At 38.6% G+C, this 25,999-nt stretch overlaps 1 protein-coding gene across 1 annotated transcript in view; it reads right to left on the bottom strand.

Annotated features, from left to right (window-relative positions):
* Nucleotides 1-411: 411 nt before the first annotated feature.
* The window catches only part of herc3 (HECT and RLD domain containing E3 ubiquitin protein ligase 3), a 32,583-nt gene continuing 6,995 nt past the window's right edge, over nt 412-25,999 (bottom strand). The window contains exons 4-25 of the mRNA XM_073860960.1: nt 25,057-25,133; nt 24,434-24,655; nt 24,201-24,292; nt 23,804-23,934; nt 20,947-21,101; nt 20,746-20,819; nt 20,200-20,324; nt 19,914-19,973; nt 16,145-16,256; nt 15,858-16,047; nt 15,613-15,776; nt 15,411-15,532; nt 15,266-15,281; nt 15,093-15,182; nt 14,844-15,014; nt 11,442-11,585; nt 10,465-10,631; nt 7,179-7,242; nt 6,848-6,930; nt 4,450-4,633; nt 4,173-4,275; nt 412-1,998 (exon numbers count right to left, since the gene is read on the bottom strand). Of these exons, the coding sequence (XP_073717061.1) occupies nt 1,790-1,998; nt 4,173-4,275; nt 4,450-4,633; nt 6,848-6,930; nt 7,179-7,242; nt 10,465-10,631; nt 11,442-11,585; nt 14,844-15,014; nt 15,093-15,182; nt 15,266-15,281; nt 15,411-15,532; nt 15,613-15,776; nt 15,858-16,047; nt 16,145-16,256; nt 19,914-19,973; nt 20,200-20,324; nt 20,746-20,819; nt 20,947-21,101; nt 23,804-23,934; nt 24,201-24,292; nt 24,434-24,655; nt 25,057-25,133 (2,755 nt within the window). The 3' untranslated portion in view covers nt 412-1,789. The remainder of the gene's footprint in view (nt 1,999-4,172; nt 4,276-4,449; nt 4,634-6,847; nt 6,931-7,178; nt 7,243-10,464; nt 10,632-11,441; nt 11,586-14,843; nt 15,015-15,092; nt 15,183-15,265; nt 15,282-15,410; nt 15,533-15,612; nt 15,777-15,857; nt 16,048-16,144; nt 16,257-19,913; nt 19,974-20,199; nt 20,325-20,745; nt 20,820-20,946; nt 21,102-23,803; nt 23,935-24,200; nt 24,293-24,433; nt 24,656-25,056; nt 25,134-25,999) is intronic.

Here is a 25,999-nt window from a genome sequence, read left to right on the forward strand (position 1 = left end):
TGCCATGTTTTCTGGAATGACTTGTCGTGAGACAACAAAATTATGTTTTATTCACATAACAATGGTTAATGGAAACACTGTCATTAGAAAGTTTTTTGTCAACATTAAGAAATTAACGCTAAAGTTTTGCGCAAATTATTAATGGAAACACAGCTACAGATGAGCATAAACCTTAGTAAATCTGGTTGTGTGATTTACGTAAATCCTATCATAAATTTTGTATCTGAAAGGGAAACTCACCCGCATAATATACAATAAAAACAAATGTGTCGCCTTTTCAGCGCAAATTTTTCACTGCGTGCCTTTAGTAAATCCCGGCAGTAATAACGACAAAAGAAGCGCAAGCTGTTAATAAATTCGTCCCTTAGAATTGCAGGAATTTGTGACGCGAAATTACATGAACACAGAAACTGAGGCGAAATTATAACTTTATTGTTCTGGAAAAAAATAGATAAAACAATATATTCCATTTGAAAGCTATAAAAGTAAATATACTTTACTAAAATAATGCATCATTAGCCACTAAGAAGCCCTTGTTTGCTTACATTGACAGAAAGGTATTAGTTGGATAGGAACACTTCCGTGTGACTTTCCATCATACAAACACGTCTTCATGCAGCTAGATGCATAACACCACAGTAAACAAATCACTGTGGCCGATTACAGACAGGTTTCAGTATCTTTGTCTTAACAAACCAAGAGCTATTAACTATAAATCACTCTTATGTTACTTTTCTCAAAACCAACCAATCAGTCACACTTTTCAGAAAATGTTAACGGAAAATGTAAAACACAACATTCTGTGAGAGAACAGGAGGAATTAAACTGAAAACTGATGGATTGTGTGTAAAAATTATGCAACTATTAAGACTATTCACATTTGTTGGATTAAAATACAATTAAAATCCCCTTACTAGCATGCGTACGTCAACCAGTAGTTATTGCTGATTTCGCGTCTTTCTCACAAAATCTCAACCGAAAGTGTCCACGTTGCTCTTAAAGAAAAACCGTTTCCTCTCCCAATATTAATGCAAAAGATTTCCAAAAAAGCAGCATCCACCTGGGCGTTGCATGTTCACATATATGATAAGATGATACGTTTTTATTTTTGTGATGATTTATTACTATACAAAAGAAAACAAAAGAAGAATGGATTTACTGTAGGAGTTGAGGAACTGCATAATCTGTCGAATTTGTGCACAAAAAGAAAAAGTTAAGTGTCAGGATTAAAACTCGTCAGCTGAGAGTAGCTTTACGTCTCCCGTCTTGATCCTGGACGAGCCCCCAAAAAAACATTGTGATGTAAATCTCATTCTAGATGGCCTTTAACTACTTACGTTTGTTCGGTATTGAGGATAGGGCGTTCTGGGTTTCAACTACCAAATTTGTTTACATCCAAAAAAAACACTAATTAAATCGGCTTAGGCAACAGAGCAAACCGTCTCGATTCAAAAACGTCAAACATATTTACAAAATATATAAAGAAAGCTTGACTATGCCATCCTAATCTTTGTTATTTATTTTTGTAGCATTTTTAAAAAATAGAAACTTTGATAACCTCCCCAAAAAAAGTTAAAGTGTGCACAAATTTTATGAAACCAAATCAGCAAGTCACTGTAAAAATAGTAAAATAATAGCTTTACTTATATTCAGTATGTGCTCATTTGCGGTAAGTACGAGAGCATTCGTTCCGATTCCCCACAGGATTAAAGTGCAGTTCCAGCGTATAGCAAATAAATGATCTCTCTGGATGATTTCCAGACCATCGCAGGCCTGTCCCATGTCCCGTTCAGACCAGACTGAACCCCTCGTACTGCTCCACGGCGTGCATGAGCCGGTGCCGCAGGGTCTCTTTGGTCTGGTAGCAGGGCATGTCCAGCATGTTATAACAGGTGTGAGCCACAGGCAGGTAGTGCTCTTCAGCAGCAGTGGACTGGATGACTATGCGTAGACTAGCCATGCCGTGTATGGGTATCCGATCGCTGCCTGTCAGAAACACTGGGGCAGGACAAAAACAGATTTAAGCTTTATTCGCACATTTACGACTTCAACTAGTGGAGGACTACCATTCTATGAAATTTAGGTTGAATCCCCCTCCAACACACCTGCATGTAATTTCAAATAATCTGAAAGACTTTTACTAACTCGTCAAGCTGTTTCCTTTAACTCTTTCCCCGCCAGCGTTTTTAAAAAAACTTGCCAGCCAGCGCCAGCATTTTTCATGATTTTCACAAAATTTTAATGCCTTCCAGAAAATGTTCACTCTTTAAATATATAAACATACAATATATCAAATGAAAAAACAGACCCTCTGCTTTAAAAAAAAAACCAGTTTCATCCTACCTTCATTAGTTCTCTTTTTATCACCTCTCAAATATGGGTAGGTTTCTTCAAAAACACCCAATTTTGAGCAAAAAGCAGAAATAATTCCATTTTTGTGAATTCCATTTTGTATTCCGGGTTGTATAAGTTACGGAAGTGCGCCACCTGGTATATAATAGCGGTATTGCGAAAAGCCGGAAATCCTCGTCATTGGCAGGGTAGCGTTTTCTTTTAATTGGCGAGTTATCTCGTCAATGGCGGGGAAAGAGTTAAAGGGATTAATCCAGCCAAATATCAAAATTGCCCTATGATGTTCTCACAATTCTCAAGCAATCCAAGAACCATACGACCATAATCTTTCATACAAGCACATTTGAAGTTATTTTAGTAAATGTCCTTCCTCTTCCAAGCTTATGAATGGTAGAAAACAGTGATAAGGGAACAGCTTCTGACTTTAAACCCCCCAAAAAGTGCATTCATCATTCACAGAAGTAATCCACATGGCTCCAAGGGGTTACTAAAGGTCCTCGATGCAATTTTGTAAGAAAAATATCAATGTTTCAGACTTTACACTGCAAAAAATTACTTTCTTATCTAGTATTTGGCTTTTTTTTCAGTACAAATATCTAAAAATTCTTAAATCAAGATGCATTTTCTTGATAAGCAAATGACAGAAGAAAATATTATTAAGTAAATTTGTACTTGAAACAAGCTAAAAATCTGCAAATGGGGTAAAAAAAAATACTGAAATAAGTTTACTAAAACACTTGAAAATTCAAGACAAATTTTCTTACCCCATTGGCGAATTTTGTGTAATTTTGGTGTAAAAACTGGATTTATTTTCAAGAAAATGCATCTTTATTTTAAAAAAATTTAAGTAAACATATCATTTAAGTGAATTTGTGCTTAAAACAAGTATAAAATCTTCCAATGGGGTAAGAAAACTTTTTTCTTAAACACTTAATTCAAGAAAATTTTCTTAGCCCATTGGCAGATTTTGATATTTTTTGTCTTAAAACTAGACTTATTTTCTTATATTTTGCTCATCGACAAAATTCATCTTGATTTAAGAATTTTTGGATATTTGTACTGGGAACAAGACAAAAATATTAAGTAAGAAAGTAAGACATTTTTTGGAGTGTACACTGCAAAACATAATTTTCAAGAAAAAACACTTCTTAGTATTTTTGTCTTGTTTTCAGTAAAAATATCTAAAGATTCTTAAAATAAGATGCTTTTTTTTGATGAGCAAAATGACCCAAGAAAATAAGTCTAGTTTTTCGACCAAAAATATCAAATTTAAGTGATTTTGTGCATAAAACAAGCAAAAAAATCTGCCAATGGGGTAAGCATAAAAATCTTGAAAATTTTTCTTTAAACACTAAATTCAAGAAGAATTTAAGAAACATTTGCTTACATCAATTGGCAGATTTTTGTTGCTTGTTTTATGCACAAAATCACCTAAATTTGATATTTTTGATCGAAAAACTAGACTTATTTTCTTAGGTCATTTTGCAATTTAAGAAATTTTAGATATTTTTACTGAAAACAAGACAAAAATACTAAGAATTCTTTTTCTTGAAAATCATTTTTTGCAGTGTATAAGCTTGAAAGAGCAAGGACATTTACTAAAATAACTCTAAATGTGCTCGTCTGAAAGGTTATGGACATTTGTATCTCAGATTGCTTGAGGGTGAGTATATCATGGGGTCATTTTGATATTTGGCTGGAGTATTGCTTTTAGGTTGGAGCTGAACTCTACAAGAAGATATATTCACGGCAGTAGGTTACTCGCACGGTTTCATCCAAAACAATACATGTCAAAAGCAATCACACTGTCAATTACTTACATAAGAACTGCTTTTTCTTCTCAAGCGGAAACTCATGAAACACCTCCCAGAACATTTTGACCGTTGGGTGGGAGGCGGAGAACTCGCCCTTGTATGTGGCATTCTGGGAATAAAAGAGAAACATTAAACTCCTACACACGCCAAACGCGAGACTGTAGCGTGATGCAGTTCATCAATTATGCGACACTCACACTTCATTTTCAACCAATAACAACGTAGCTTTCATTTGAAAGTGCTCTATATGGGCATTCCCCTATATAACAGAACCGACACTCACCTTTTCCATCTCCTCCCAGTTGTAGTTGTTGTTGCCAACCACCATGGCCATGAGCTCGGAGGGCTGGAAGAGAGAGAGGATCTCTCCACCGCAAACCTTGAGGAAGCCGCTGGAGAATGCAGAATACAGCTCCTGTACCGAGTCAGTGAACACATACTGAAGATACGCCTGAACAAACTCCTTCCTGAAAGACAGCAAATTACAATGCTTTTCATTTAATGTGTATATAAAGAGCTCGGATGCAAAACCCTCTATGTCCGTCTGACATGTTTTCTTGTAAATGAGCATTTTTTAATGAGACTTGAGAAATGAATTACTGTATTTCTTAAAGACCTGAGGCCAAGATTAAGTGGATTTGAAGCGAAAATATTTGATAAACGTATAATACGTGCCGCGAGAATTCGGTTAATATCATTATCTAATTTTTGATGGTGGTAGCATTTAGCGGCTTTTGCATTTGCACTTCTCACATATATATTTGCCATTTTTACACTTCTCTTTGATATTTATGCAACTCCTTCTATGAAATCCAGGTCTTTGGCATGGCCAAACTCATTCAATATTAAAAATATATAGGTTACACTGCAAAAAATGACTTAGTATTTTTGTCTTGTTTTCAGTACAAATATCTAAAAATTTAATAAAAATCAAGTTGTTTTTTCTTGATGAGCAAAACAAGAAAACAAGTCTAGCCTTAAGACAAAAAACACCAAACCCAAGCGAATTTGTGGACAAAACAAGCAAAAAATCTGCCAATGGAGTAAGCAATTTTTCTTGAATTAAGTGTTTAAGAAAAAAGTTAAAGATTTTTTTGCTTGTTTAATCCACAAATTTACTTAAATTTGATATTTTTTGTCTTAAAACTAGACTTATTTGTCTTATTTTGCTCATCAAGAAAACACATCTTGATTTAAGAATTTTTAGATATTTGTACTAAAAACAAGACAAAAATCCTACATAAGAAAGTAATTTTTTGCAGTGTATATTTTCTTTACATGACATAGGATGATTTTATGTAGAAATAACTAAACAAAAAAAATACTTTATCTGGTTTTTCACAGACTGTGTCACATACTATTTAAATTGTAAAGTATTAATGTGGTATTTTTGTACTAAATTCAATATAAAGTCCATCGACTTCTGTGTTGTAACGTATTTCTGAGTAAAACAGAATATCATGCGATGGAAAGTAGTGGGCGTGGCTTGTGTTTCCCACTGTGCTTTGATTGGATATAGAAAAGTAGGCGTTTCATTTAGAAATGGAACTGGCAGCAGACTGACAGTTGGAGGGGCGGAGTTAATGGATGCTCCCGCCCAAGCCGTCTAGCTGACATCATCAGAAAATGATCGGCACAAGAGTGCGAAAGTATATTTTCAGATTTTAATAGAAATTTATGAACATGAATTTTAAACTAAATAACGACTTACATGGATAAATTGTTTAAAAAAAAAAACACTACATTTTTACTTTGATATTTTATATAAATGATGGTAAGCACACAGCTAATTGTAACGATTGACTTCCATAGTAGGAAAAACAAATACGATGGAATTTAATGGGCAGTGGGCACCGTAAACTGTGTGCTTACCATCTATCAAAATATGGTCTTCATCATTTATCACAATACTTTCATAATATTTTTCCTACTATATAAGTTAATGGTTACAGCAGCTGTGGGCTTACCATCATTTATCAAAATATCTTCTTTTGTGTTTATCAAAATCCTGCCAAGGATGCAACTTTACAAAACTCTCTAGACAAAATCTCTCTTTTGAGATCAATAAAGCATACATGTAATTCAATGCATGTACACTGGAATGAGTGAATTGAGACTGATGATCAGTCCAGGACAAACATCTATAATCTCTTCACAAGATCAGATGACAGTCAGACTGACTAGAGAACCTGATCTCTCTCTGTGGGTGTACGTGGCTTTACTTAGCAAGGTTTGGATTTTTGCAGAATGGGCGAGTGAGTGCTGACCCAGCAGTACAAGCACTTTTCTCACAACAACGGCGAACGATTCATTTTTTATGTCACTAATATCAATTCTTGAGGTGATAATATCAATACGGTAACATCAATTTTACTTTGCTTTCAAACTTACTAATCTTACTGTCAGTAGGCACACAAGCAAACACCAAATAAATTGTTACTTTTTCCTGAAAAACACTCTTGAATTTGGCAACATGTTTTCTTCAGTACAAGAAGGTTGCAACAATGCTGCATTTGTTGCCACAGCCTTAAAATTTTGCAATTCCCCCACACACACCCTAAATACTGTAGGTACACGCACAAAGACACACATGCAGTGAAATATGGGAGTCGAGGATTTCATGAACTCTTTAGCTGTTTATTTAAAGATATACACATGCTCAATACTGCAGAGATTCGCACCTGTTCGTTTTATCCACAGCGATTGTCTTTCCTCCCTGCACCAGCTCCTTAACCTCTGTGATCCCATAATACTCTCTTGTAATCTGCAAAAAGAGTTTCATTTAGTATGTTGATTTTGTCGAACAAAAACCCTAGCGCATGACTGTGTTTTAAGCATTATATTTATGTAAAAACATCTGATAAACTTAAAATTCAAATATATTTCATTTATGGCTTGGTGATATACTGTAGTGGATAACTATAAGCATATAGGAAATGATTTATATCTATATAGATCTATTTATAGTAAATAACCCTACTACAAAAAGATTATAGGTGACATTTTACTTACTGCAAAATTCAGACAGAAGGTCTCCTCAACATCACCCTCAAACTCCAGTAACTGCTGAAGACTCCTACAAAACAACAACATACTTCTTAAAGGGACAGTGCACTCAAAAATGTATACAAAAACAAACAGCTTAAACATACATCAAAATATTTTAATTATACTGTACAGGTTTGAAACCAGGTGAGTGCTTGTTGACAGAACGCTCACTTCTTGGGGAAAAACGACAACAACATACTTCTTAAAGAGACAGTGCACCCAAAAATGTATACTAAAACAAACAGCACAAACATTCTTTAGAATATTTTTGCAGAATAAATAAAGTCTTTGGTTAAAGTCAAAGGGTTTGAAACAAGGAGAGTGAATGACGAAAAAATGCCCATTTTGGGAGGGAAACAACAACATACTTCTTAAAGGACAGTGCACCTAAAGAAGGTAAACAAAAAACAGCTCAAACATTTTTCACAATATTTAAGTTTGTCTTTTGCAAGTTTTCGGTTAAAGCTAAAGGGTTTGGATGAGGTGAGTAAATGATGAGAAGATGCTTATTTTGGGAGAAAATAACAACAACATACATAAAACATCAGCATACTTCTTAAAGGGACACTCCACATTTTTTTGAAAATAGGCTCATTTTCCAGCTCCCCTAGAGTTAAACATTGGATTTTAACCATTTTGGAATCCATTCAGCTGATCTCAGGGTCTGGCGGTACCACTTTTAGCATAGCTTAGCATAATCCATTGAATCTGATTAGACCATTAGCATTGCGCTAAAAGACTCAAAATGCGTCCTCATTTCTCCGCGATGTTAAGGATAGAACGAATGGATCCTTAAAAGCCGAGGATATCCCAAGATTCATTGCGCGCCTGCAACGGCTGCATATAACGGCTGGATATTCTAAAATAAACAATTAAAACCTTTATTAAAAAAAGTGTATTTTTCAGAAAACATTTTTTCTTGTCACTGTTCTAGTATCATAAGTTATGTTTTGTGTTAATATTATTATTTTTATGATGCATATATTTCTAATTTTGATTAATTTAATATACTGTTGAATAGTTTAATCTACATCAACGTGTCATATTTTCTAAACTAAATTAATATTTTTCTGATTTCATATTTATTTTAATAAGTCAGAAACGTTTCCGCTATGTCCTGCTGACAGGCCCGTGCAGCAGGTGACGCCAATTATGGGTCGGTCGAAGGTTAGACCGTCTCATTTCAGTTCTCTTCCCGAACTTCTGAGGCTGCCACCTTGAAAGACCGAGTGCTCATCTTTAAGGTCCCATGCTTATAAGGTCGCAGCCCTTGAAGTGGGACACAGCTAATGATATTACGCAGTTCCGCAAAAATAATCCCCTGCTATTGAAAGTTACTAAGGTGACTATTTTCAACTACTGCGTAATATCATTGCGCCTGCTGCAGCCATGTTACGGCAGCAAAGTCCTTGATTATTACGCTGGAATGAGAGTATAGTTCCTAGCCATATTGGCCTAGAAAATTGCAACTTTTAATTTTCTGTCGGTCTTAAATAACCTCTTTGGTTATTTTTTAGCGCAATGCTAATGGTCTAATCAGATTCAATGGATTATGCTAAGCTATGCTAAAAGTGGTACCGCCAGACCCGGATATCAGCTGAATGGATTCCAAAATGGTAAAAATCTGATTTTTAACTCTAGGGGAGCTGGAAAATGAGAATTTTTTTTTAAAAGTGGAGTGTCCCTTTAAAGAAACAGTGCACCCAAATATGTATTCAAAAATATACCACTTTATCTTTTGTCAAAAAGATAATGTTTTGGTTCAAGTCAAAGCATTTGAAACAAGGCTAGTGCATGATGACCGAATGCCCATTTTGGAGACAAAAACAAAATGCTTAAACCACAACATACCTCTTAAAGGCACAGTGCACCTAAAGAACATATACTAAACAAACCCCTCAAACATTTTTCAAAATATTTAAGTTTGTCTTTTGCATGTTTTTGGGGTTTGAATGAGGTAAATAAATTATTTTGGGGTGGAACAACAACAACATACAAAAACAACAACATACTTCTTAAAGGGGCAGTGCACATAAAATCGTATTAAAAAATATACAACTCAAAATGTTTTGGTTTAAGAAAAGTTTTGGTTTAAGTTAAAGGGTTTGGATGAGGTCAGTGACAGGAAATGCACATTTTGCATTGAAACGCTTCTTAAATTTGTGGAATTATTGTAGCAAATGTTTTCACCTAATCTCTTTTATCTCATGACATGAACTGTCTGTCTCTTCTGTAATCACACCTGAAAGCTCAGCAGCTGCCGGATATAAGACCAAACCCCAGGATTACCAGTACAGGGACACATCACATCATCTCCTACTTATAACAAATGAGAATTTATTCCTGTGTCATTATAAGGCATATTTAAACCATGATAGGATTGCAGTGGCCTTGTAAAAAAAACAAAAAGCTAGTAAAGCATGTAAAAGAATAGTCTTCTATGGACAATTTGTCATGTTTAAGAAAGCTGCCTCATTGGACAAAATATTTGGATCGACTCTTCCTGTACAGCCAAAAAATAGTAACTGGCAAGACTTGCTTTCATAAGATGAAATTATTCAGGAACCACGAAGCAGAGTCTAGCAGCCGCCAAGAGAAAGCATGATTACAGACTCATCCGTAATCACCAAATGTGGGCCGGATTCCCTCCATCTGCGACCCATTAGAGGCCCGATGGTGACTCACAAACTCACAAAAGCTTTTCGGGTGGCTTTTAATTACCGTTACATAAAAACAACTTGTTTATGTAATGGCAAGGGCAAAGGGTACAAAAAAAGGCGAAACGGTTCAGAAAGGTTCCTCTTGATTGGTCTGTTCACTCTAAAACATTGATTTTCAAGTATAGCCTCAGAGCAACGCTATTGATTTTACTTAACAAGGCCTGTGATGCAGTGCTCCATAGACTCTCTGTGTAGGAGGTCCAGTTGATTTCATTATTAAGTGAGGAGCTAACAAGACCTGAGTGGTACAAGTTTAGATACCGACTATTTTTAAAGCAAGTAAGTTCTGTTTCTATGCCAAGCTCATGGGTTTGATTCCCAGGTAATGCATGTACTGATGAAAATGTTTGTAGTGAAGTAAGGCTATGTATTTTATGTATCCTCACTTGTCGTGAATCAAACCCATGACCTTGGAGTTGATGGCGTCTGTACTCTACAGATTTAGCTACAGGAAAACAACAAAATAAGCATTTTTGGGTGGACTATCCCTTTAAATGAAGTAAAACGGAAACCAGCGTTGGGTGCCATACCTGCCCTCCGTAGGAGAAAGTTCTTTCAGATCATCAAGTATTGGAGGAACATTCAGAAGCTTCTTGTAGAGCACCAGAGGAAAGTGAAGGTCCACTACAGTTGAGTTATAGATGGCCAAACCACAAATGATCCCAATAAGATGGAACCAATTGTGCTCCACAAAACACTGCAATGTATAATAGAAGAGTTTAATATTATTATATAATTATCCAGGATCGTTTGCTTTTGCCAACGATGACATTGCCATTGTACATACCTTATTCCTCTTAAGGCGGCGTGTACACCAAGGTGTTTTTCTGTGGCCGACATATGTTTTCACACTTTTAGAAAATGCCTGCATCTGGTGTTTTTTGTCTACGCGCTTACCCAAACTCCCATATATCGCAAAATAAAGTTTATGCTTGGGTGAAGTGTTTTTTAGGCCACCATTGTTGTTTTGGTTATAGGCCAATACCGATCTACGGCTTATCGATCGGAGCATTCCTGGTGCTAGGCTTGCAGAGCTTTCTTTACAAGGTAACATCACCATCTACTGGCCTGGCATATGTAATACAGCGGATGTTGTCATCTTTTTGCGTATCTGTGTTAACGTGGATCTTTTTGACAGCGTTGTCATGTGTACATGAAATTCGTCTGTATGAACACAATGGAAAAGCTTTTCCGTTCTTCACTACATCATTGTTGTGTAAACATACCCCGAGTTTAAGAGAAAAACAACCACAACCCAAAAATTTACTTCCTATCTGCGTCACATCCCGTGTAGAATCCCATTTGATGTTTTGCAAACATCCCACTATAAGACTCCATAATATTATCTGTTGATGATCTGAATACACGCTATTAGCAATATGTCCTTTAGTCTATTTGCATGATACAATGACTTGACTTGTTTGGACGAATATCAAGAGAACACAGCCGGTTGAAAGCATTCGCTTTATTCATCAAGTGTAGACGTGAAAACTAAGACTTAACTCACTTTATCAGAGAACCAGAGAAGATTGGAGTCTGAGTACTGGGTGAACATGCCGTAGATGGGATCCATCAGCTCTTTGAGGAGGAGAAGGAAGAACTCCTTAGTGACTCCTCCAGCATCTACTGCTTCCTCTCCATCGAAGATGACCTATAGCCAAAGAAGTGTTATTAAAGATGTTGTAACTTTACAAACTGAAGGAATTTCTACAGTAGCCCTAAACAGACAAACTGTTGTATAGAGCGTGTTTTGTCACTACGTTGTCTCAGACAATGACCACCTGTACATGCCCAACAATAATGCGATTATATCCAATAATGCGAGGAAGGTCTTAAACGCAGTAAGACATGACTGGAGCTAACCTCTTCACTCCGGTTTACATGCAGTTTTTATTTTCGGATTATTCACACAAAGTCCAATGCAGAGCACAAATGATGAACTCACATATATGGTCCACTGTTTTAATTTACTTACGTTAAATGACAAACATGTTGTTATGGATGTATTTCATTATCCGGTGCCGTGATGAAGATATAAATATGACAGTGCCTGTAAAGGGCGTTCACATGATATAAAAATATAGTTTTAAAAATCGTTTTATATTAAAGATAATAGCAGAGCTCACACAACAACTATAACGATAGCGATTTTGGCACATGATGAACGGTAAACCATTGACAGCCAATCAAATCTATTTGAACTTGAAGTGCACGCGCACTTAAAATGCAGTATAAAGCTCATTTATTGCTGAGGTTATAACATAAAATTACCTCAGGTATCCAGAGCTGATGCAGTTGTTGCTGTGAAATTTTTCTACCACAATGACTACGCCAAAAGGTAAGCTATTAACCTAGTACATTCATTGTTTAGTTACGCCAAACGCAGCGAGTTGAGGACATCTGCTGGTTTCCCGCTGTGTAAATGCAACAAGAACAGCATACATTCAGTGACATGTAAACAATTGCAAAAAAAAGTTTTTATTACAAGAAATATCCAATATTAGGTAATGCCGCGCTCGTTGAGCGAATTAGCATGAAGTTATCATTATGATGTGGTCACTAATATATTTATCGTTATAATTATAATGTCACTTAAAGCTTTTATACACTGCTGTCGTGTTATTTGAGCTGTTTCTGAATGAAGGGAGACTGCTGACAGCGAGTCGTGTTGGCAGAATTCATGTAAAACTTCCTAATGTCAAGTTTAAAACGAATTTGTGCTTAAGGTGCGTGACTAAAACACACGTGCACTTAATTAGTGCGGTATAAATGCGATTAAAGCGTTTACATGGACGCATATTGCGATTATAAATGGCGTACGCCACCTCTTTTAATGCGACTATACTTACTGCGATTATGAGCTTAATCGCATTATTTTTATCGAATTATTGTGTTTACATGAGGTAAAGTATAATCGCAGTATTGACAAAATCCCATTATAATCGCATTATTAGGGTGCATGTAAACGCGGCCATTGATGTGTTTGTCCTGTGGTGGCTACCGTAGCTTTTCTATGCGTTTTAAAAGGAAGGGGTGAGCTGTGGACTGAGCCGTTGGTTGCAATCACAATCTCACCGCTAGATGGTGCTAAAAATCTACACAGTGGAGCTTTAGAAAAAAATCACAATCTCTCCAATCCGATTGGTCGGATTTTGGCAACTTATATTTTGTAACGGAAAACAAAAGATTGCCACAACTAACAATTCTGAATATTAGTTTATCAATTGTATTATTTGCATAACTTTATACTGTCGGTATAGATCTCAGATTTATCTAAAGTGCACCTATTTCATTGCTAAAAACAACGTTATTTTGTGTATTTGATATAATACAATGCGTTCGCTTGGTTTATGGTTAAAAAAACATTATTTTCCACATAGCTTACATTTTTTTAGCTTCGGATTTCCCTCTCTTCCTGAAATGCACTGATTTTGTACAAAACTCATCATTTGAAAAGCTCTGTGTACGTTGTGATTGGTCTGAATACCTCTGACGTCAGCCGGAAATGTGACGTTTCTTACCATGTTTGAAAGATTCGCTCACAATGCAATGCTAACAAGAGTAAACTTACAGGCTGTGAGTAAAAGCGGGAGGATTTATGATAATGTCGGTCTTGTCTACATCACCAATCACAGGAAGTAAACTGTTGCCTACAATCTGCAAGTTTGTAGGAAAATGTAAATGTAAAAGGAAGTGTAAAATCGTGAATCGGACAATAGGTGCCCTTTAAGAGAAAAAAATTCCCTGCCAATGACGCTTTCCTGACGGATTTTTATGATAATCTGTAATTCCGCTATTATCCACCAAGATATTTTACCCAATTTATAAAAAACTGAAGCAAAAACTAGTTTAATTAATTTTAAACTCCATGTATGTTTTGATAATCATTCTGAATCTGATTTCTATCAAAAGTCCTTTACAAAAATGCAATTATTTCAGCTTTTTGTATTTTTTTAAGAAACCTTGCCCATATTTAAGAAGTTATAAAAAGAGAACAAATGAAGATAGGATGAAACTTTTTTTCCTGTTTTGTTTGTTTGTTTGAAAGCGGAGGGTCTGTTCTTTCATTTGATATATTTGTATGTTTATATATTTATAGAGGAATATTTTCCTGGAAGGCATTTTGTGAAACTTTTGTGACAATCACCAAAATTCTGGCGGTCAACTTCTTAAAAAAAAGGCTGGCGGGTAATGAGTTAAATAGTACAGCAAAAAGATTGCCAGCTTTACATATTGATTAGGGCTGGGCAAAAAAAAAAAAAAATTTTCCGAATAATCTTTTTTTTTACGTGGTCGATTCAAAATCGATTCTCAAAGGCCATGAATCGTTTTTTTATGAAGTAACCTGATCCTGTTTGATCAAGGAACTTTTTTCAGCATACATTTTTCAGGTTGCATCAAAATTGTATTGTATTTAACATAATTGTATGCATTTGAAAATTAGAGATGGGTTCTGTTTTAAGGTACCCAAGTGTACCTAAAATAAAAGAGTTTAATATACAGGTTTGTGGCTATTAATTTATTTTTATTAATTACCCACTTGTAAACGTATGTTCACTGTTCTTTTTTATGAATATATTATTTGTATTAAATCTAAATTCATTGAGTTAAAGAATACTCGAGAATCGAGTATAAAAATCGACCAGAGAATCTGAATCGTAAATCGAAATTGAAACGATTTGATAGCTTGTGAATCGAAATCGAATCGATCTGGAACATCTGAATCAATACCCAGCCCTAATATTGAACAAAATATATTTCGGTGGTTCTCGTCCAGAACAAACTACGATGTGAACCACATTTTAGTGACGATTGTCAAAACTGGCTAATTTAAAGGGTGTGGTCTCTCTCTTTTTGGGCGTGGCTTTTTCCTCAGCATTGTGCTTTGGGATCATTGATCAAGACAAACCTTTAGAGGCTTCTTTAGGTCAATATCATTGTAGATGGTGAGCTCCCGCAGTGCGTCGCTGACTAAGTGATCCCTGCGTACGTGAAGCACCAGAAAAGGGTTCCTGGCCAGCAAAGGCTCCATGGTCAACAGCATAAAGACGTTGTGCAAGTTAGCTCCGCTTACGGCCATCTGAAAAATGCAAAAGTTAACAAAAATGGAAAATAAAAAATGAAACATTTTTTAAAAAGCTTAGGTTGTTTTTAGTACCTGCATCTGGAGCTCAGCATCTGTCTGCAGCACGGTTGTCTTGGCTTGAGCGTTCAATATGAACGGATAGGCACATAATGTGACAGAACCCTAAGTAATAAGATTCACACGATCAAACAAAGACCGTCACGGCTGTCTGTGAACAAGTTAAAATGGACGTACAGTGAACATACCTGCACCGGAGGGTATCGCACTTTCTGTAAGAGAAAAACAACATTTTTGGCCTGTTACTGTTTGTATATTTTAGTTTACGATCAAGATCAAGAAATAATGGGAAGTTTTTATAGACTGTGGCATTCAACAAATATAAGAAAAATACGCACTTTAAGATCGGTTTTACGCAGAAACCATTTGAGGTAGTCTTCCTGGATGTCGACCAGGCTGGAGATGTCGGAGATGTAAAAATGGTTGTATTCAACACGATGGGCCTTCTGGTTGACCTAAAATACAATGACCGTAATGCATTCGATAAGCAGACAATGGGAAACTTTCAATGAAAGAGCTTTTTATGAGTTGATACCTTGTGCAGTTTCTCCAGCAGTCGTAATGCTGCGCTGATGTAGCTCTCCAAGAACACGGGCATCAAGAGCGCTCGACCGCCGGCCAACAGGAACACGACGATGCTTTTGTACATCTCCACTAACCTGGAGAACACCTCACGATCCACCAGAGACCACCAGTTATCTTAGATGTACAGACAAGAGTGACATTCAAAGCAAACAGGATGAAGCTGATGAAGCTACAGCAAGAAAGCTGATGTCATACCGAGCACTTTGCTGGGATTGGCGTCCAATCTGAGAATAGCCATGGCGAGAGGGATGGTGAGAGAGATGTAGTTTTTGGAGTCCTGGAAAGCGGGACATTCAGAAAGGATCAGATAGATCCTCATGGCCTCCACATCAGGAGGAGAGCAGGGCAGCTGAGGGATCAACATATTCTCGAAGCTCTTAGTAGCCTAGCAAAACACAGTTTGGAAAATAATCAGCAACAGTATATATGAAGTATAAACACACAACAGCCTTGCTAGTCTGAACCTGGACTGTAGCACACACCTGGTCCAGGAGTCTTGAGAAAGACGGTTTCATGAGGGTCTCAAACAGCAGTTTGACCGCATTGAAGTCGATGCCTGGGACTTTAGGGTTGGTTTTGAAATGGCCATCATCACTGTGATAGAAACAGATCATGCGTTAAGTAAAACCATGAAACCTTTGAAGTTTGATGTAATTGAAACAATAAAACAGTTGAAACAAGAACAGTTTAATTCTTTATTAACAATTAAAGGGACAATAAATAGGATTTACCCCATCTAGTGGTGAAATTGTATTTTGCATTCAAACGAACAGTGCTCTCTAGCGCCTCTCTTTTCCAATGTATGTTGCAACTACGGTAGCGGTTATGTAATCACTGATCTCCTTGTCTGTTTCAGCTAGTTCACGTGTTCTGAATGAAAACGCGTTTGTGGGCTAATGCTTTTTGTCCCTCTGAAGATCACTGGTTGGTCTGAGGAAATCGTGACGAGTGTTATGCTAAATGCAGGATTGGCTTTACCTCCGTGCTTGCGCTGTCTCGAGCAAGCCTGTTGTCATCTGTGCTTTTTTGTGAGTTCCCAAGCTCACCTTTTGGCGGTGAGGAACACCCATATGTTGAGAATGGGGAACACCATGCCGGTGTTTTTCAGACTTGCAGTTTGTGGCGGCACGTTCGCGACGCGAAACTCCGCATGTACGGCATTTTGCAGCTTAAATCAAGCTCATCGACTTACGCCACGGGTGTTTGTACAGAAACTGTCAAGTGACACAAAGGTAGTGATAAACGCGATGTGCAAACATCTATTTGTGGTGGTCAATTATAATTTAGCTGCGGACTAAGAAATAAATAAATGTATGGGGATGTATTGCATTCACTTCTGTGATGTCACAGCAGTAGGCAGTGCAAATATAATGACATGCCTATAATCCCTCCCACTGCGAAGTGTTACTAAACTCCAAAGTGAGGTGAGCTGACCCGACTTAAAACGTGGGGTACTATGCAATGGGAAAGCGTCATAAGTCTCAGGTGTGCCTAGAATGTGTCTGTGAACAAATACACCACAGATCATTTATTATAGCATGTCCAAAATTCCTCAATTTGTGTGGATGCAAAAATGCGCTGTTTGCATGTGTACCCATAAATGCAAATGAGCTACAGCTCCTCACGCCCTTAAAAAACAGACAGTGAGTGCGGAGTGGTTAAAAGTTTGGGACATTTAGTATCTTTAGCCAAATTAGCACTACAACGTCCTTACAAACACATTTAGAAAAACTTTCAGGTAAAATTAACCAGTAGTAGTAGTTTAATTATAAAGCACATTTTCAACAACAGGATGTTGTACCAAAGTGCTGTACACCCACACAACAATAAATACATAAAATAATAAAAAAAAACATCATAAAAGAACATCACAAAACAATATACACATAGAAAAGTCAACGATCTCAACTCACAGAGTTAACACTTAAGTGTAGGGATGTCACAATGATTAAATAATCGTCTTATCGTGATTGTTTGACCTCATCGCGATGATTTCAGATCACCACAATGATTGCACATCTCTTTAAAAAACACAAGGGGGAGCTGCAGCGTCTGTATGAACGAGACCGTATCATATTGTGCTCCTTAAATACACATTAAATACAGTGGAAAACTTAATTTAAAGAAATGCTGAAAAACTTATAAAATAAGCAGTATGAACTGCCAGGTAAAACATACATTTCCAATACAGCAATTCCAAATTTAGGGAAGTGAAGGATGACATTCTTAAGGATCTGTAAGGAATTGATTTTTTTGCAACCACTACAGACATCTGGTTCAGAATTAATATGACCTTAGGATTGGCTACTATTTAAGGCCTGTTCTGGTATAGTCAGTTTATTTGGATCGCATTTTTATTTTTAGTTATTTTGTTTATTTCTTATGAAAAATTTTCCGTTTTTAAAAGTATTTATTTAATGAATATAGCTTTTAAATATGTATTATGTGTAGTAATATTTACTGCCAGGTAAACCTTGCAAAAGATTTAATTTAATTAATCACAACAATGTGTGAAAAATAGTAGCAGTGGGCAGGGCTTTGTTTGTGTGATGTCACATTAACAAGAGAATAAAAACAGCATATATTCTAATGAGACTGCTTTGGTTTAATAGGGATTAAAACATAAGTGGTGGGTGGATTTTAATTGTAGGGTGGTTGTGTTCACACACTGCCAACACACATTTATGTTTTAACACCTTGTAAAAGGGGATTTTGCATAATAGGTGCCCTTTAAAAATCAAATTACACTTCAAATACATTTTCCCAACTATGTTTTCTGTTATTTTAGTCATTTCTTAGGTGTTTGGTTTTTTTATAAGTTTGGTTTAAGTTAGTTACTAGATGCTCATAAAAAGAGGTATGACGACTTATGTGTTTTTGATTGACTCAAAGGGGATATTGGGGGGGGGGCCTTGGACCGCAGCTCCAACTCATGATCACTATGTGATTTCATTGGCGCAAGATATCAGTGGTCATTTTTGACATATTTGGCTTAATTTTTATCACAATTGAAGTATAGAGAGAGATGACGCCATCTATTTTTACAGTTTTTTGTTTACACGTTTAAAGGTGGGGTGCATGATCTCTGAAAGCCATTTGAAATCCAATAAACAAACACGCCCCTACCCAATTGAATCTGGACCTTCTTTTGATAGACACGCCCCACACATACGCAACCCAGGCAACAATGTCGGTTAGTAGACACACCCCTTACTGCTGATTGGCTACACGTGTGTTTTGGTACTAGGCCCGATCTCTTTTCCAAAGCGTTTTTTAAAAATCATGCACCCTGCCTTTAAAAAATATGTAATATATGCCAAACACAAAGATTTGGTACAATCAGCTAAATATTACGTCCCTGCATGGAAATCATTTAAGGTACACACAAACAAATAAACAGAACACAGTGTCTTATATCTTATCTGTGGTTTCACAGGGATGAAGCAGGATCACACTAGGAACGTCAACATAAATCTGCAGGTGCAGTTGTGTCAACACAATGACACACACACTTTCACGTGAGCATATGAGACTGGACCAACACCTATAATCAGCTCCCTAATGTCTACATAAATCAAATCATCATATTACAGTATAGCCAATGTTTGATCACAAAACAGTTATTTTAGAAGATTAATGAAATGAAAGCATCTTTTATGCTTTAAAACCCAAATCATTTGAATTTAATTGATCAGGTTAAAGCTAATAAAATCAATTGATTCGATTGATCCGCTTCATTCAGATTTAACTCAATTATATTCCATCACTTTAAACCGATCTCATCCCATTCAATCTGATTCAATTACACAATGCACAATTCAATTTGTAAAAGTAAAGCAGGAAAGACAACAGACCTAAAACAAATCTTTATCCAGCACGATTTGGAAATAACTGTGTGTTATAGACAAAAACTAAGCCAAGACCAAATATTCAAAGCGAAATATTACATCTAAAACCCAACTTTAACCTCATAAAATACCCGAGACTAAATGCTAGCAACACCAGTTGCTGCTTATATAATCGGATAATCTCTAGAAATGTTTTTGGCCGTGGCACAGATTATCGACAGCATGGGATAAAGACAGGATCAAGCAGAACGGACTTCCAGTCTTGTTAAGAAAAGCAAAGTTCATACTGAAAGAGGCACTTTGCGATCAGGGCTAAAAACGTGACTGTCATATAAATCTGGCGGCACTCCACCAGGTCATATCTTATTGACGTACGATTGCATGTCAGGAAGAAAATGCTCACCTTTGGTCCAGGAAGCTGGCGTTCCAACACGCGGTTGAGGACAACAGGACTATGATGTCACTAGATGGGAGGGGCCAGCAGAATTGAAATCAGCATTGAAAGCATTCTTAAATTTCACTTTGAAACTAAATTGTCTTTTTAACTATTGTGTCAGCAGCTTATGTATCCTAAAACACAATATCCCCTCAATTGGACCACCATTTATGTTGCTTTTAACATTGTAAGATGATTAAAACATTTGGTGAGCTCTCACTCCAGTCACGGCATAACAAACGTGACAACTCACTTTGCGATGTTCGAATCGCTGCTGTCATGTAGTTTCAGCCTCCAGCTGTCCAAGCTCTCTGAACTAATCTGAGCGATGCTCTTGGTGGTGTTCATAATGCGAAAATCCTCAGGATGACAAATGCCCTGTTCATGCACACACAAATACACACAAACCATCAGAAATATAAAGAATAACATAACTGCGGCACAAAACAAACAAGAGGTTGTGGAATGGACTGAGTTTAAATTCCTAATTGTTTTGAACAGAAATCAGGAACATCAGAGGTGTTTGTTCTGTATTTCTATTATACTTAGGTTGCAGCGCCCCCATGTGGACAGCGACATGTACTGACGCTTTGTTATACTAATGCAGATCATTTCAAGGTTGTTTACTGTAGCTATTCATCACAGATAACCCAATAACGTCAATAAGGATTGACTATGCACACACAAGTAATTCCCATGAGGAACATACTGATTTGCATAACCGTATCAAAATGCTGTATGCAGTATCAGCTGCGTTTTACAGCTCTGGCTATATTACTGTGATAAATGGCTGGATTACCTCCTTGTTTGACAACAAGAGAAAACACTGATCGCCCCCGCTGTGAATTTTACTGATGGTGTAGTGCTCTGCCCCTGCACAAATAACAACAGAAGTCATTTATGTAATGAAATAAGTTATTGTTTAATAATCGGAAGTAATAAAGCTTCATTTAAAATTCTCATCAATCGACAAAATTGCCTGCCTGTCATCTGCACGTACTTGCGTGAGCATTTCCAATGCCCAGGGGCTGGATGTTGCGGACAGGCAGTGGACTCTTGGAGTTTCCTCTTAGGCCGGTGCCCAGCTGACCCTGAGCGTTACAACCGAAGGCGTAAAGCAGACCTGTGGACGGCACGAAGGCCAAGGTGTGGTACCTGTGACACATAGACACAGATATGCTGTTAAACTTGATATCTCATGTGAGGGTAGATATTTAAACCTTTGGAAACGTATAGGCCTATTGAATGGATCCAAGATGCCTACCCATTTTTTTATGATTACACTGATTAGATTAGAGCACATTTATTAGTACAGTTGATAGAAGACAGAGAAACAGAGAAAGAGAGGTATAGGGAAATAGACAGAGGGAGATATAGATGGAGGGACAGCTGGATGGAGGGACAGAGGGCATGATAGACAGACAGACAGATGCACAGATAGCCATAGGCGCCAATAGATGAAGGGACAGAGGAGCCGATAGATGTAGGGACAGAGGGACCGACAGACGGAGAGACATACAGACGGAGGGATAGAGGCACAGGTAGATGCACAAACAGACAGAGTGACAGATAGACAGACAGACAGAGTGACAGATAGACAGAGGGACAGATAGACAGATAGATGGAGAGACAGAGGGACTGAAAGATGGAGGGACAGAGGGACCGATAGATGGAGGGACAGATAGACGGACGGACAGATAGACAGGGAGACAGATGGATGGACAACTGATAGATGGATGGACGGGGGACAAATAGACAAACGGACGGACAGGGGGAAAGATAGACAGACCGATAGACGGACGGACACAAGGACAGATGGACAGAAAAACGGGGGACAGATGGACGGACGGACAGACAGGGGGGCAGATAGACGGACGGACAGGGGGACAGACGGACGGACAGATAGACAGATGGACGGACGGACAGATAGATAAGACAGGAAGACAGATGGATGGACGGACAGATAGATGGATGGACGGGGGACAAATAGACAAACGGACAGACAGGGGGACAGATAGACGGACAGACAGACCGATAGACGGACGGACACGAGGACAGATGGACAGACGGACAGATAAACGGGGGACAAATGAACGGACGGACTGACAGATACACGGGGGGCAGATGGACTGACGGACAGATAGACAGATGGACGGACGGACAGATAGATAAGACAGGGAGACAGATGGACGGATGGACAGATAGATGGATGGACACGGGGACAGATAGACAGACGAACGGACAGGGGGACAGATAGACGGACAGACAGACCGATAGACGGACGGACACGAGGACAGATGGACAGACGGACAGATAAACGGGGGACAAATGAACGGACGGACTGACAGATACACAGGGGGGCAGATGGACTGACGGACAGATAGACGCACAGATAGATAGACAGGGAGACAGATGGATGGACGGTCGGACAGGGGGACAGATAGACAGATGGACGGACGGACGGACAAACAGGGGACAGATGAACGGACGGACAAAAAGACGGACAGATAGATGGGGGGCAGATGGACTGACGGACAGATAGATGGACGGACAGATAGACAGGGGGACAGATAGACGGACAAACAGATAGACAGAGGGACAGATGGACGGACGAACAGATAGATGGATAGAGGGACGGGCAGTTTGACAGATAGAAACCTGGAAGGATGGACCGACAGATAGTCAGAGACACAGGCAGACAGACGGATGGATATACAGACAGATAGATGGATGGACGGATAGACAGATAGATAGACAGACAGATAGATGGACAGATAGACAGGCGGATAGACAGACAGACGGAGAGACAGGAGGGAGGGAAAGACGGACAGACAGAAGAGAGACAAGAAGACAGATGGACATATGGGTAGCTAGAAGGACAGACAGACAGCGGGACGGACGGATAGACAGACGGACAAATAGATGGATAGATAAACGCACAGATAAGATGGATATCGGGACGGACTGATAGATGGACAGATAGATGGACAGACAGACGGATAGATAGATAAAAGGAGAAACAGATGGAAAGACATGCAGACAGAGGGATAAATAGATGGACAGACTGACAGACAGACAGACAGATACATAGATAAACAGATAGATAAATAGACGGATGAACAGATAGATGGATAGACAGACAGATAGATACAGTTAGATAGATTGACAGTTAGGGGCGATCAAACCAAATGCGTCTAAGGCAGTTGTAGGCGCCTTTTTTGAACGATTTTTTATGGGCAGTTAGCATTATGCCCATTGTTTATGCGTGCCCAACACCTTGCGGTTTTTACTGCCTGCCTTAGCACACGTTTTTGAAGGAGTGCTTTGACCCCAATGTCATTCGCCTCTTTCCATTGTCCAATCGAATGAAGGGATAGGCGGGACGTCCGTTGTGGTGACAGAAGATTACAGTTGTTTGGCCCAACCGGACTGCCCTCACTCTCTCCTGTGTGTTTGTGCACCTCTCACGCTCGATCAAGGTCAGAGCAAGTGTCCTCTTTTAAAGTTTCTGCTAATATGACAGTTAACAGCAAAAAGCGCTCACGCTTTAATATTTGATATAGATAGACACGCCACACTGCACTTTTTTTAAAGTGACCACTTTTGAGCCTTGCGTTTCCAAGCATTTAAAACGCGTTTGGTGTGATTGGCCCCTTAGAGAGGCAGAGGGACAGACAGACAGAGGGATGAATAAATAGACAGACAGATTCTGGCCATTTAGTCAATTCAGCCTTTACATAGCTTGATTGAAGTTACATTTGTATTCATTCACTACTTTAGGAGAACTTTAAATAATAACTTGCAACATTACAGGAAACATATCGGATGTTGAATTGTATATCTTGTTAAATGTGTACCGTCCACAGGCGATCTGGGACACCTCTGTGCCCATGAGCTCCATCACTCTGCGTGGAAGAGGTTCATTGTGGGTAGAGTCATGGCCCAGCTGTCCTCTTGAACCGTTTCCAAACGTGAACAGACCTCCTTCCTGAAGCAAACATGGCACACTTACAACCTTCCAGTTCAGGTTTGAAAAACGTTTCCTTACATTTCACATTTAACCAGGCTCGCTTCTAATACAAACTTAAATATGGAAAAGTTTATTGCTAAAGACAACATAGTTACACAGGGTTGCAATAGTAGGTGTTACTTCATTACACATCACTCTGGAATGCTTGATTCTGATTGGTCAGTGACAACAACCGGCTGACTGTACGTCATTATCCCTAACAAACTGTACTAGCTGTACAGTACCTTGGTTAATGCAGACGTATGTTCCTCTCCACAGCTGATGTACACAACTTTTTGTGACCTCAGGAACTTAACGTGGCAGGGAACAGCACGATCTATGAAATAATGTGACACTATGTAACAATCGTCCTGATCTGTGATATTTGCAGCTATAATGCTTTTATTATGCATACTGTATGCATTGCAGGATGCAAACCTACAACCTATTGGTTACCAGCCCAACGTGTGTGTTTTACCTAGCTCATCATTGAGTCCCAACTGCCCAGAGTTGTTTTTCCCCCAGCCGAACACAGCTCCAGAGAGAGACAGGGCGAAGCTGTGGTTCCCTCCGGCGCTGATTTGAGCCAAAGGAATCCCACCCAGAGATTTAAGAGGCTGGGGTGACAGAGAGCTCGGCTCTCCCTTCCCTAAACCCAGCTGACCGCTTGAATTCCCACCCCACACAAACACCTGACCGTCTGTGGAAAACAGGACCATCAGACCGGTGCAATGATAGAGATCAGATTTTTTAGTGACTTAAAGGTGCAGTGTGTAATTTTTAGAACGATCTCTTGATAGAAATGCAATATAATCTACAAAACTATATTATCAGTGGTGAACTGTATTGTTATTATTACCTAAGAATGAGCCATTTTTATTCCCTTACATAAAAAACCCCGCCATGTTTCTACAGTAGCCCTAAACAACAAACTGATCTTCAGAGAGCGCATTTCGTCACTATGTTATCTCAAACGATGACGTGTTTGTCCTGTGGCGGCTACCGTAGCTTAACTATGCGTTTCGTTCTCACCACTAGATCCCGCTAAAAATCTACACACTGGATCTTTAATACAGATACAACAAAGGAATCTGCCCTTACCTTTTGAAAGTGCTATACAATGTTGGTTGCCACACATAACTTGTGAGATCCGATGCTCGCACAACTTTTTAATCAACCTAAATCGAATACAAGAATGAGGCAAATTTGATTTAGGCAATCTTAAACTACAATTGACAAAAAGAGTTCATTTTTATACATTTGAATATACATATCTCGTATTTGAGGCGTGGTTTATAAATGTCCAGAGCCGTTTATTGGGCGCTACGAATGTCTATCAAATGCGTCTGTACGTAGCTCTTAGCCAATCGTTGTGCCGCATAGACGTCGTCATCGTCTTGCTGCCCCCTCCTCATTCTGTGATTGGTTCCCCATTTCAGGCGCAAATTTGTGCCATGGTCATCGTCATGCTGCCCCCTCCCCATTCTGTGATTGGTTCTCTTTGCCGTTTATTGGGTGCTACGAGTGTCTATCAAATGCCTCTGTACATAGCTCATAGCCAATCGTTGTGCCGCATAGACGTCATCATCCTTTTGCTGCCCCCTCCTCATTCTGTGATTGGTTCCCCATTTCAGGCGCAAATTTGTGCCATGGTCATCGTCATGCTGCCCCTCCCCATTCTGTGATTGGTTCTCTTTGCTGTTTATTGGGTGCTACGAGTGTCTATCAAATGTGTCTGTATGTAGCTCTTAGCCAGTCGTTGTGCCGCATAGACGTTAGGTGTGTTCGACTTCATGCGGCGCTGCGCAGACCGATCGGCGGCTGACTTGAATCAGTGCATTTTGGTTAGTACTTTTGTCCGACTTCAGCTGGCGCTGCAGGCACGTGACTGTGTCATATGGTTTTTAAGTACCGCGAGAGCGTTTCGAGAGTAGCCGGCTAGCTCAGCCGGTGCAGCTTCTCCAGAGCGGCTGCCCGGAGTTGTGATGACGTAACAGCTTTACTTGATTGGTCGCCTCATTGATGACACCGATCACCTGCGTTT

The sequence above is a fragment of the Misgurnus anguillicaudatus genome, chromosome 3 (genome assembly GCF_027580225.2).
Source record: "Misgurnus anguillicaudatus chromosome 3, ASM2758022v2, whole genome shotgun sequence".
Classification (NCBI taxonomy): Eukaryota; Metazoa; Chordata; class Actinopteri; order Cypriniformes; family Cobitidae; genus Misgurnus; species Misgurnus anguillicaudatus.